The 12953-nt window shown below is 39.4% G+C and overlaps 2 protein-coding genes across 6 annotated transcripts in view; one reads left to right on the plus strand and one right to left on the minus strand.

The window, feature by feature from the left end:
* The window catches only part of NRDC (nardilysin convertase), a 29917-nt gene extending 29462 nt beyond the window's left edge, over positions 1-455 (plus strand). Inside the window, exon 31 of the mRNA XM_063343097.1 lies at positions 238-455. Within this exon, the coding sequence (XP_063199167.1) occupies positions 238-435 (198 nt within the window). The 3' untranslated portion in view covers positions 436-455. The remainder of the gene's footprint in view (positions 1-237) is intronic.
* A 761-nt stretch (positions 456-1216) lies between these two features.
* Positions 1217-12953, minus strand: part of OSBPL9 (oxysterol binding protein like 9) — a 65622-nt gene continuing 53885 nt past the window's right edge. For 4 of the 5 annotated variants that reach the window (XM_063343104.1, XM_063343103.1, XM_063343105.1 and 1 more), the window contains 14 exons: positions 12685-12786; positions 10212-10371; positions 9410-9522; positions 8982-9100; positions 7456-7541; positions 6804-6978; positions 5180-5264; positions 4807-4917; positions 4401-4464; positions 4150-4290; positions 3165-3243; positions 2656-2747; positions 2103-2238; positions 1217-1998 (listed from right to left, as the gene is read on the minus strand). In XM_063343104.1, coding sequence (XP_063199174.1) covers positions 1924-1998; positions 2103-2238; positions 2656-2747; positions 3165-3243; positions 4150-4290; positions 4401-4464; positions 4807-4917; positions 5180-5264; positions 6804-6978; positions 7456-7541; positions 8982-9100; positions 9410-9522; positions 10212-10371; positions 12685-12786 — 1538 coding nt within the window. In that variant the 3' untranslated portion in view covers positions 1217-1923. The remainder of the gene's footprint in view (positions 1999-2102; positions 2239-2655; positions 2748-3164; positions 3244-4149; positions 4291-4400; positions 4465-4806; positions 4918-5179; positions 5265-6803; positions 6979-7455; positions 7542-8981; positions 9101-9409; positions 9523-10211; positions 10372-12684; positions 12787-12953) is intronic. The other variant, XR_010072168.1, reaches the window with a different exon arrangement.

A 12953-nucleotide genomic window follows, 5' to 3' on the forward strand; every position in this document is an offset into this window, starting at 1 on the left:
CCAAACTTTGATAACCTCGGAGAGCCCCGTAAGGCCGGGGCAGAAGAGCTCTGTAATCCAGCTTTTCATGTGCTGGTTATCCACAGTACTGGTCCCGTTTTCTACATTTCTAATTACTGCTGTCATTTGAATTGCGTTGAAGCATCTGTATTTAATTGTCAGGACAGATGAACATTGAATGACATCCAAATTATAGAAGCTTAGAGCCAAATTTCTTTTTTGGTAACTTTTTTCCAGGTGGTTGGATATGGAAAACATGAAGGGGACTCAGAGGTCACAGCTGTCTCAGCAGTACAGAATTCTTCATCTGGTGAAATACCTCATCTTATTTTCTTGCCCCCATCTTCTTTGATGACAGATGCTACTTCCATCAAGGACATCAAAGCTTACACATCAACTCTGAATGTTCTCCCTTACCATAAAATATTAAAATAAAAATGACATCTTGCCCTGCAGTGATGCGTAATACAGGTGCTTTCTGCAACACAAACGTTACAAACCTATTTTTATTCAAACTGGGCCGTAGTGTTAGCTGGGATGAAGATGTCCATTCAGATACTGAGGAAGCTTTTCTCAAGTAAGTTTCCAGCCAGACTTTTTCATTAATCTCCCAAGTTCATTAAGAACAGGCACAGCTCTGACTTCTAGCTGGTGCAGAGGGAGAGTCCCTCCACCACCAGAAAGATGCCGCGTTCTCCTCTCCGGCTGTCTGACCGTGGAGGGGGGGCCTGCACCTCTCTTCAGCCTCGCGCATCGTTCCTGCAGGGCTGTAGAGTTGCACCTCTCCAAGGAGGTACTCCTCCGCTCTCCTGGAGTTATGGAGTGGGTGGGAGGGGAAAAAAAGCCTAAGGCTTCAATCTCACGCTGCTCTTTTTAGTTTTTCTGTATGCACAACATAGAAACAATAGCGATGAAATCAATAAAAGCTAGATTTAACTGTGGAAAGAAAAAGGTTGATTGCTCCCTATAGCTACTTCCTTGACTATTATTTAACTTCAAGCAAAAGCGCAGAAATGCAGAGATGCCTAACGTGCTGCTGAGCTTCTCTACTGAAGCAAAGCTGGATGTAGATTCCAGAAAAATTCTCCTGCAAATGCTGCAAATTCTGCTCCTTTTGCTCATTCGTTAATTACTTTAAGGAGTAGGTTTCGCTGCAAGGATTCCAGTGGGAAAAAAATAATACATTTCACATAAAACAATTGATCCATCACTCAGCTGGAAAAAAAAAAGAGTCTTGCTCCAAAGGTTTATTATGAAGTAAATAAAAAGTCCATAAGAGAAGTTTGAAAAATCTATTTTATGAAGCTTTAAGATGCACTGAGTAGAATTATCTATGGTTACATTGTAATCTCAAAATAACAAAGTTATTTTGGGCAAGACACTGAAATGCCAAAGGATTTGATTATCATACAGGTGGAAGAGAACATTTACGTAGCATTTCCTAACAAATTGTCCCGTCAAAGGAATCCTCATATTTACACATTGCAAACATTAGCTAAATTTAAATGACGTCTTGCATTTCCTTTCTTGTTTTTTTAAATATGGAGGACCCAGGAATATTACGCAACTGATACCAATGCCCTGGCCTTCACAGTGGTTATCCAAAGTGTAAATGCTTCACGGCCCCAATTCTCCATGCTTTAGAAGCATCAGTAACGGGGCTCAAGAGCCTGCCTTTGAAGCCCGAATACGCTACCAGTAGAGCGGAGTCCGCTATACGTTACTGCACAGCCAAGACGTTTCTGGTTTCATTTAATTGCTTAATCTGCATCAGTAAGTCCAGTATCCCTGAGATAGGAACCACTGCAGTTGGAGGGGTCAGGCTCTCCAAAGGGTACGTACGTGATAACTGATGACTGTCTTGGTATCAGATGTAAACTTTGCTAAGCCAAGGCTTGAATGTTTTCTGGTTTTGTAACCCACCTAGTGTTTACTGGCAGCAAGTCGTTTCAATAGCGGGTCGTCGTAAACCCAGCATTCTCCATCTTCATGGAATAACTAGAAAAAAAGGCAATAATCAGGTATAAGCTTTTTATGACTCAACGGGAAAGCAACAAATGCTACAGGTCAGAGGGTATTTACGCTGTTCGAATAAAGCTCACCCGTGTCTCCCATGAGGTCTCGTTCTCCTTTCTGGCTCTGGCTTCAGCTCTTTGTCTTTCTTCAAGCGCGTGCTTTGCAGCTGTGGCTGCATCGATGTCTCTAATTTTTAAGTTGTAGGTTACATCTTTCCATAAGCTTAAAAAGGAAATGTGAATGGAGACTGCTTTATAGAAGCAAAGTGCTACAAGGCTGTAGAAATATGTTACTGGCTATTAGTCATCAGTCTTGGTTTGAATCAAGGTAAGGGCAGAAAAACCCCTATATATATATATATTTAACCACAACTGCACTGTCTATTGCCAGGAACGAGGAGGCTGTAAGTGAAGCTCCCTGGACCGTTGGGTTCCAGTGAGGATGTGACAGAAGAATTAGTGTCCTCTTCCCAATTAAAACCCGAACCTGCTTATACCTCGTACCTGCAGCAAAGGCTAACGAGGAGCACAGTTTGTCCATGCAATAAATGGATTAAATGTCCCATTAGTCAGACTCTGTGCTGCAAGCTTTGGTCTAACTAAAAAAAAAAGGCTTAATTTGCCCATTTAAAGTTCTTACCAGCGAGACTCAAAGTCGTCTTGGTCCTCCAATTTCCTTACCTTCTTCTTAATTGTAGGCATTTTCTTGGTATCTATAAAGACAGCATTCTCCTAGGGAGTGAGATTTTAAAAAAAAAAAAAAAAAAAAAAAAAATCAGTTCTTTATCTAGACTTAAAATTCATATAGCCTCACACTCCAGTACACTGATTGTCAGGAAATACGTGAAAAAACATCATTCTTTAGATTCTGTTCTTGCTATAAAAATCAGATTACCTTAAGAATAAATTAACAAAGTAAATTCAGGACTTTTATCCCGAATTCAGCATTCTTATGATCTTTTTGTGCAGCTTCATAGGAGTTCCCCACTAGTCATGTTTGTTTTAAAAAAAAAAAAAACAAAAAAAACCAAAAAAAACCCCCCACCAACCAAACAAAATCGAAAAAAACCCAAAGAACTTTTAAAGCACAACCTTCTGTTTCTGATGAAAAGGGGAAGAAAAAAAAAAAGGAAAAAAAAGCAGCTTTACCCCTGTTGTGTATTTTGCGTACATGACACCATTCCATTCTCCTTCAATTGAGCAGAAGGGTTTCTTGTCATTGGGGGAACTAAATAGAAAGAAACAGTCATTTCTCAGTTGTATTACAGTAACCGAAAGACCCTAAAGGATCAAAACTTCATCCTAGTTGCTGTACAGCCCACTTTATATCAGCCCTTAAAATGTCCATCACCAACACGGAAAAGATGAGGGTTCTGTTTACAAGTGAGAAGTTTTGCATTAATTAGTTCAATCGGATAAACCTTCAGAGGAAGCGCCGGTCCAGGATAAGACAGGCCTTGCCACAGGGCTGTATCTCCAGTTAGAGTTTAGGAAACTAGTTAGAGGCTTTCAAAACAGATTTAGAGGGATAAGTTTAAGAGTAAAAAGGATTCGCAAACTCAAAGCTTCTTCCCCAGACTACTGTGAAACACAAACACTAGTTGACGTCTACCAATGTGTGTCAAGACGTGATTTAAAGCCAAGTTATGGAGCTCAATTTGTCAGCTTCACTTAGTGACATTACAGCAGATCTCACAGAAGGTGAGAATCTCCACTGCATTCCCTGCTCCGGGCACGTGCGCAGGGTCTAACCAAAATCCAACAAACCCCAGCTATAAATGAATATGTGAAAATCTGCAGCAAAGCTTTAATGACAGGCTACGAACAGCAGTATTACAAGGCTTGCTTCAGGTTTTTGTTTTTTTTTTTTTTAGGAGAGACAGTGATGAAGAAATTTTGGATAATGGAGGAGCGAAAATTTAAATTCCTTTTGGTCAACAGCTGAGACTGTTTTCGAGCAGGGCAAGGTAGGATGCAGCCCTCTGCGGGGTTCCTCTCGCAAAAATGGCATCCCATGACGGGTAATGATGAGCTAAGTTACTGGGTGTAACTGTTCCAGTATTTTACACTCCTGACTGTCTTGAAAAAACACTATCAGCATTTAAGTGGAGAAAAAGTGAAAAAACCTGCTTACAAAATTTCAGCTGTAATTCTGTGCTTCTTTCCTCCATAAAACGGTTTTGTGTGGAAGACGATGGAAGCATTATAACCTGTCTTTGAGCAATTAATACTGCATTCTCCACCAAGTTCTATCCATGGCACAGTGAGAATAGACCTGCAATTATAAATATATGTATATATTTATAACCTTTTAACTGATAAATATTAAAAATGAAATATCACAAGGCATTCAAAGCGAAAATACCAAATAAAGCATTTACTTGCCTTCCATAACCATTAGGAAAGGTCAAGATATAGTGTTCATCATAATCTAGGCATGTGACGCACCCTATCAAAGAAAAATAAAAATAGATTTTAAAAACCTGCAGCAAAACATCAACAAAACTTTCATAATGATCTCCTGGAATAATTCACTAATATTTAGAGGCTGAGAGTGCCCAGCTTGTAGAGATGGCAGGGAGAGTTTTGTTCACATGAAAAAACCGTGCCCCAAATGATTTCAGCACATGAAGCGTGCAGAAGGAATCACTGATTCCTAGATACATAGGGTGAAATTACATAAAAATCAAACATTCCTTATGTTTAATAGGATGACTTTAAATAATTCCTGTAAAAATTCTAGTTGCAGAATATAAATTTCTCTTCTATTGTTAAACTTACACACACATACCTTGCCCGATGTTATGAACTCCAATAGACATTCCTAAGAATTTTGACTTGGTCCATATGTGAGCATTGAACTGTATCCTCTTGCTAAAACACTCTGCGTAAAATGCTGAAACTGAAGAAAAAGGTATTAAAAATAGCAGCGTGAGACATTACTATCGTTTCCAAATTAATTCATCAGGAAATATCTCCAAGTGCCTCATGCTTATGTGGCAACAAAGTTTGCAATTCGTTTCACACAAAAACAGTTTACAGAGAAAACTTTCAGCTTTTAAATTCAGAGAGAAAGCGTAAATCCAAGATTTAAACCAAGAGCTGACTTTACTGTCGCTCCTATCCAGATACCATTTCTATTAGCAGAGTTACCGACAACTTACTCGGAGGGTGATGAGAGACCTGCTCTGCCACAAACGTTACGCTGCTTTTACTGACCCACGGAACTGGTCCTTCTGAAACTGGCTCCTGCGTGGCAAGAGAGAGGGTTTTCATCACCGACGGTGTTCACAAAACAGCACAAAGCGACTGGATGCTTCCAAGAGAAGTTGCTTCCATGTTTAAAGAAGGATTCTAAAAACGTACTGCAGTGATTTTAACTTACTTGTGAGTTTGCTAATCTGATGGGGGTAACTCCTCACTCCTGAAACTATGATGCTTTCTACAGAACATGCAGCTTCTACTCTCTTACATATAAATGTATTTGGGGAGATGCCCCCAAATACAACAGTTAAACTGAAAAAGTCAAGTATAAAACCAATTACAAAGTAGTATTTAAATTCACTTAATTTCTTATTAACTAATAAGAAATGAGTGGCAGAAATAGTTTTCTTTTTTGCTTCTGAGAAATTCCGATGTGCATATTAATGATGATATTAGATGTATCACAAAGCCATAAACCAACATTCATTTCCTGTGGCAAATCATGAAAAGCGTAATTCATCATTAGAAACAACGGAAGCACAAACACAATATTGTTTTTATGCCAGCAAACAGGACTCCAAACAGTCACCTCAAAAACAGGAGAAAAATTTGAGCAAACGAGCACTAATTGCGGGGGTGCAAATTAAGTGGGGAAAAGCATATGTTTTCTATCTAAAACAAACAATGCCATGTTTAGATATACTGTACTGAGACTATATGAATTATCTCACAACAGCACTTCCCACATCATCGTTTGCAGCTTCCCAGGTTGAGAAGCCCAAACGACGCGTTAAAAAACCACAACCACAAAAGCCCCACACCAGGCTGCGCTGCCAGCGCTGGAGCTTTTCTCTAGAATCAGCGGGGCACCTTGTTAACTACGGTTCACGTGAATAAATCTGATTAATCCTTGAGCCTCACTGAAACTTGGGCCAATAAGAGAAAAGCTCATATGCTGGTGGATGAGCTCAGATCACGAGTGGCACTACCGTTACTGTGCCCTTCGCTTGACCAGACGTACCCCAATAAAGTACAAAAGGCACAGCAGTGGCCAGACACAGACGTACGACTGAAATCTCATCCAAGCTCAGAATCCAAACGTGAGATGTCTACAAAAAGATTTGTTTAAAAGGAGAATTAAATATTCTGGAGAAACTGCACTGTTTTCCAGGTTGTAAGTGAGGGAAAGAAATCTCACTGTTAAAAACACAAGGGTTTGGAGAACTGGTAGAAATCAGAACTTTGGGAGAAAAAAAAAGGAATTCATACTCAGTGCTATAAAACAGTTCAGGGGAAAAAACAGAACACTTTTCAACATGTGAAATAGTTCTTAAAAAACTGCTCAAATTTTGTTATACAAGATATTTTAAACCTCTGTCCAAAGAACAGGAGGAAATTAGTTAAGAAATTGCGACAGTTTGTCAGTTTTGCTACTTAAACATAGCATAAGCCATTTCAGTCAGCAAATTAATACCACGACTGGAAGGACAGAAACCTTCCAAAGTTTGCTTGTGAGCTGCTGGCTGTTTAGGGAACTACTCGCATGCGTTCTAGAAACCAAAACACACACCACAAGAAACTAACCATATCATCTTCAGCTTCAGTGCCTGGTAATACCCAATGACATCGAAAGATCTCGCCCAAAATAGGATTGTAAGGCTTTTTAGCAACCGACCCTTTTCTTCCTGCATGAAAAGCTGAGAGGTACCATTTAACCACTTGAACCATTCGTTCCTTCGGATCCTTCTGGTCACTAATGCTACATGGGCCAAAAGAGAGAAAAGAAGGACAGGCAAAATTAAATACAAGCAGGTACCTCAAATACAGGAGAGCTTTTTGGATGTTTGGTTGTTTTACAGCTACAAGTTTGACTACTTTGACTATTTTTCAAGTTTAGGTTAAAACCCAAGCAATATTCTTCAAAACTACAAGTTTACTTTGGGCAGCGCACCGGGCCACAAACAACAACAATATATTAGATATTAGGAAGAAATTCTTTGCTGTGAGGGTGGTGAGGCACTGGAACAGGTTGCCCAGAGAAGCTGTGGCTGCCCCATCCCTGGAGGGGTTCAAGGCCAGGCTGGATGGGGCTTTGAGCAGCCTGGTCTGGTGGGAGGTGTCCCTGCCCAGGGCAGGGGGGTTGGAACTAGATGATCTTTAAGGTCCCTGCCCAAACCAATTCTATGATTTTATGAATATCAGAACCAATTAATGCTCTACTTTAAAAATCAAATACCTGACAAATAAGTCCGGATGTGCAAAAAAGTCAGCATACATTTCCAACAGTGATCTTCTTTCCAGGATAAAAGTTGGAAGAACCACCTAGGTGAAGAAAAACAACTCTTAAGATCAAGATACTTTAACATCCTGCACAAAAGCATCCTACGTACTAACTGTAAATAGCATACAAAGCACCCAAGGCTTCATATGCCTGTAAGCTGACCGTGTTCTCAAACTTACCAATGAGTTCTGACATATGCAGGTCAGTTGGCATCTTCTATAAAACCAAAGATTTAAGCGGAACTGTCTCTTGTCTTACATATAATCGAGCCCCTCTTAGAGCATATCCAACTACATGGCTCAGCTCATCAAAATGTGTTCTTGATTACAGTTAACACTGATTATTTACTTTCATCTATACATGCACTGTCAATTTTCAGTTATAGTCAAAAACTCATTCCATTTAGTCACATCCTCTTATGCGCCCCTTTATCAAGATGAATGTTATTCTCTTCCCTACTACTTTTCTTCCCCAAGAGCATTTGCAGGTCCCGTTCTTGTGGATCTGCTGCCTGCTTCAGTGTGGTACAGACCACTGTTGAAAGCAGCGTTGATTGCTGTTGTTTACTTCAAAGTGAAGCAGACAAGTTGCTCATGCTGCTCATCATGCTTCTTGGCAGCTTAACTTGAGATCAGACATTTTCAACTATCATAGGAGTTCCCCAAACAGACACATTTTGGATCAATTCCTATCCAGAACTGCCAGAAACCTTCCAAAGTTTGCTTGTGAGCTGCTGGCTGTTTCTCGAGAGAAGTTTTAAGTCTTTTTATTGTCTATTGTGAGTTACAGACTGGACAGTTAAAAGTCATCTACTTAAGGAAACTAATGATAGGACTGATCTTTCCTACTCTTTTTCAATCTGGAATGACTTCTTTAAGTTTAACCAAGCTGCCTAGAAAGATCAACACCTTCAGAATGCTGTTTGTTTAACCTTAACATACCAACTTGAGTGACATTCATGAAAAATCCAACTCTCTACTTGCCAGGCCTACATGTAGCATTTTAAAATACACAAGCAACTTACTCAAGATCCCAATTAAGCAAAGCATTTCACTATATGTTTATTTCCCCCTTTTATTTTATTCATGTCTTATTGAATGCCACCAAACACTCGGATCCTGTACATCTTTGTTTTAGGAAGCTAAAGGACAGGAGAAACGTTACTGCAGTGTACAGCATTCCTCTTATCCCAGCTTTACAGGTACTCCAAGGATCAGGTTCAAAGACAACAAACAGCTACTTCCCATAGCAGGCTATTTTCACGAACAAATTTTAGCAGTTGGATATATTTATTCTGCATTAATTTTCCCCCTCCCAATAACAACTCCAATTAAAAAAATACCATGCTAGAGAGATTACAGCTTAACTAGCTCCTATAACAACAGAAATACAGTTAAATTATTACTTTAACATTGAATTGATTTACACAGAATTCAGGTTTTACTGCCTCTCCCTTCCCCACGAACAGTCAGCAAGTTTACCTTCGTTAGATCCATTCCTAATCGAACTTGTGACAATAGATGCATAATAACACTCTTATGTTCTTCCACTGATTCTCCTTCCCCATCATCATCTCGATCATCAGGAGGATCGAAGAGATCTAGAAAGACCAAATTGCTTTTGTTTTTCTCTAAACCTTCAAAGATAAGACTGTATTTAATTAGCATATATATTAGCTGTCAAAAAGGCCTTATTTATAAAACTAAGGCTCTTAAATCCTACAGTTCAACAATCTTCCATTAGTAAAGAAATACTAAATAAACGTTTTTTTATAGGTACCTTGTCATATATATATATATATATATAAAATGTCTCATATATATATATATGATCATACATATATTGACATAGTTTATACACAGATTGAAAATCAAGAGCTCCTTACTGAAAGTTCTCACAGTCCACTCACCAGCATCATTAGTCCCATTAGACAGGGAAGAATTGAGGGACTCTGTGGTATCTGGACGTTTCAGACTACTTCCTGTGCTGCTCCGAGTCAGGACTGCAGCAGACCCTGAAGAACTGAAGAAGAGTCATAAATTCTCACAACGAACTAATTCAGACCAAATTATTATAATTTGGTATACACAGACATCAATTCCCTAAGGAGTTTACTGCATTCACAGAAAATTTAACATGGACTGTAGCTGAACGAATGGGAAAGCCTGCAGTCTAAGATAGTAACACCTGAAGGCATAAAACGGCTGACTAATTCTGCTTTGAAATGTGTAGCATCTCTAAAAATTAATTTTCCAATTCATAAAAAAGAAGAGTAAATAGAGATTTTGGGGAAAGGCAGTCAGCTTCAAAACAAATTTTTTAGTAAATGTAAGAAGGAATTGGCTATTTACCAAAAGCTGCGATAAATGCTTACAAAATACACCACAGCCTCAGATTAAATCTCAGAGCTGGTGGCTACCCAAATTCAGCTGATGTTAAGAGTTTTGTCAACATATGTTCCTGATGGAATGGGAAGGAGCAGAGAAGGAAACTGCATCCCTGACAGACAACTGTGCTGGGGGAAGGGGGAACCTTATTGTTACTCGGAGTGGCTTTTTTGCCTCCCCCTTCCTTTTCTGTTTGTTTGGGTTTTTTAAAGCCAATGTGGCTTATTCACTTATTTAGCTTAACTAAATTCTACAAGCAGACAAGCCATGCCCTTGCAGACAAAAATTGTATTCAGCACGCGCTGTATACTTTCAGCTACTTACTCCATACATCGCTTTGGGGAAGAACTGCTCTGATAGAATTCATCAGCATCATAGAATTCATCCTCACTGCTTGAGTAAGAAAAATCTGGGACTGTGTTTGGAGACAGGTTGACATGGCTTGGAGAGGTGAGGCTGCTGCTAGGTGCTGATTGCCCGCTTCCTATGGAGTATTCAAATTTACACAGTTAGTAAAAACAAAAAAATGAGTTTAAAATCCACCAGTTCTAACCTCTAAGTAAGGCTGTTCAAATCAATAAAGACCCACATGAACTCAGAAGGTGTGATATCATACAAAATTAGAAATGATAATTAGTCAGATTAGTATTCAGTTTCATTTAACAGATAACAAAAGAAAGGTCAAAAGAAAGGAAAATCAAGAACACAGAAAACCAGTAAAGTATAAGACATGTTTTCCCCAAAGTTGTCAGTTAAAGGCAAAACAACAATGTTGAAAACTTGTACAGATTCACAGTATGACTTATGTTGGAAGTGACCTCTGGAAGTCATCTGGTCCAACTCCCCGCTCCATGCCCAGGCAACTTCAAAGTTATAACAGTTTGTTCAAGATCACATCTAGGCAGGTTTTAAATAACTCCCAAGATGAAAATTCCATAATCTCTCTGGGGAACCTCTTTCAAAGTTTGATCACCCTCATTAGAAAAACAAAACATTTTCTAGTATCTACTTGGAATTTCCCTTCTTACAACTTGTGCCAATTGCCTCATCCTTTTGCTGTGAATCTCCAAGAGGAGCCCTGTTGTATCTTTTTTATATCCCCCCAACAGCTGGCAGAAGACAGCACTAACATCCCTCTTTAGCTTAATCTTCCTAAGGCTGAACAAACCCAGTTCTGTCAGCCTCTAAGTACATCACGGGCCTCAGCTTCCTAACCTTGGTGGTCCATGTCTTTCTACTGTGGAACCCAAAACTATACACAGTCCGTAAGCCTCACAGATCCCAAGTACAGAGGAACAATCACTTCTCTTAATCTGCTCTTTACACTCTCACTAATCCAGCTGGGTATGCAGCAAAGCCTTCATCACCACAAGGGCATGCTGCTGACTCATGTCCTACTTGTGGCTCACCAAGACCCCTGGCTCCTCTTCTGCCAAACTGCAGTTAACCCCATGCAACAGGGCAGGCCGAGGGCTCTGCCCATCCTAGGTGGGTGAAGGACTTTGCATTTGCCTTCCTCAAACTTCATGAGGTTTCTGTCACTCCATTTCCCCAGCCAGTCACAGCCTCTCTGAACAGCAGCCCTGTCCTCCCACTGTTCTCCTCAATTCGGCAAGGTCCGTGTCTAGGTCCCCCGAGATGCGCAGCAGTCCTGGACCCAGCATCAACCCCTGAGAAACACCAACAGTCACTTCGTTGCCATTTGGACCTCACACAGCTGATTGCGAGCCTTGGGCCTGGCTGTCCAGCCAGTTTCCACTCAACTTGTATTCTACTTACATAAAACATCTTTTTCCAATTTAGCTACAAATATATTTGTAACCAAATCTAATGAATACAGTTTCTCAATTGGACTACATGAATCCTGTCTCACCACTAACTCACCATTTTTGAAAAAGAGTCATAGCAACAAAGACAAACCAGGTCAACACTGACACAGACCTTCTGTGGAAGCCCAAGTCACAACAGAGGTTATTAAGCAAGCTAAGGTATTTACACAAACAACAATCATCAGAAACTAACTAGAAGATGAGATGCATAGAGTAAGACTGAAAAGAAAGGAACTTTCTGGCAGGAGAAAAAGCCAGCAGTGGTATCCTTCATTTTTCAGATTGTGGCAAATACTGTTTAACACGCATATCTCTGTTCTGGGAAAGAGGTCTAGTAATAAGGTAACAACAAAATCACTTACACGCAAGCTTAGAAAAAAACTTGGGAGGGAACAGAGAGAGTTTTAGCGTGGCTGGACAATATAACCAATACAAATGATCAGGAAGTAACAGTCAACGTAGACAGATAATAAAAAATATGTTAAGTATGTAGCTATGGTTTTTAAAAAAATCTTTAAAATATTATAGGAACTGTAAACAGATAGTTATAGCAACTTCATATATATTACAGCAACTTTTGCTTCAAAGCATCTATCTCAGTTTTAAAAAGGCCAATGAATGCTATTATTTAAGGGGGAGAGGAAACAATCGATGAATTAAAAAACCCAAAGGCCACACATGATGTATTAACTGCAAAGTTCTTGTGCCGATTTCTGCAAGATTGAAATGATGGAGAAAGAAAGCAAACTGGTAATATTCCTATGTATTATGTATACATGGAGGGGGGAGGGGGAGGGAGAGAAAAAGCAGAACAATGGATTTTAAAACAACACGGAAATATGTGTTGATTAAAACCAAGATGTAGACCAATACAATGTTATCTTAATAGCTAATTACATTAGGTTACAGACAGTATATATTCAGGTTTGGTTTCTGTACTTCAATAAAACAGTTATACAGAATTGTACCTGTACTATTTGGTGTTGGAGTCTGATTTCCAAGCGACGCTACTACAGGTCCCACTGGCAAAGATGAGGGTCGCTGCTCTGACTTGCACAACTGAGCAGGTTCTAGGAGATATTTTGATGTGTTAAACCCAAAATTCACATTTAAATATGAGAATTATACTTCTGTTGAGAAGGAGATTCTGCATTATTCACCTCACCTTCAAAAATGAAAACCTTTTCTATAAAAATCACTCAGACAGAAAAACATGTTGCTGTCAATGTTATCTCGA

Source organism: Chroicocephalus ridibundus, chromosome 8, assembly GCF_963924245.1.
Source record: "Chroicocephalus ridibundus chromosome 8, bChrRid1.1, whole genome shotgun sequence".
Taxonomy (NCBI): Eukaryota; Metazoa; Chordata; class Aves; order Charadriiformes; family Laridae; genus Chroicocephalus; species Chroicocephalus ridibundus.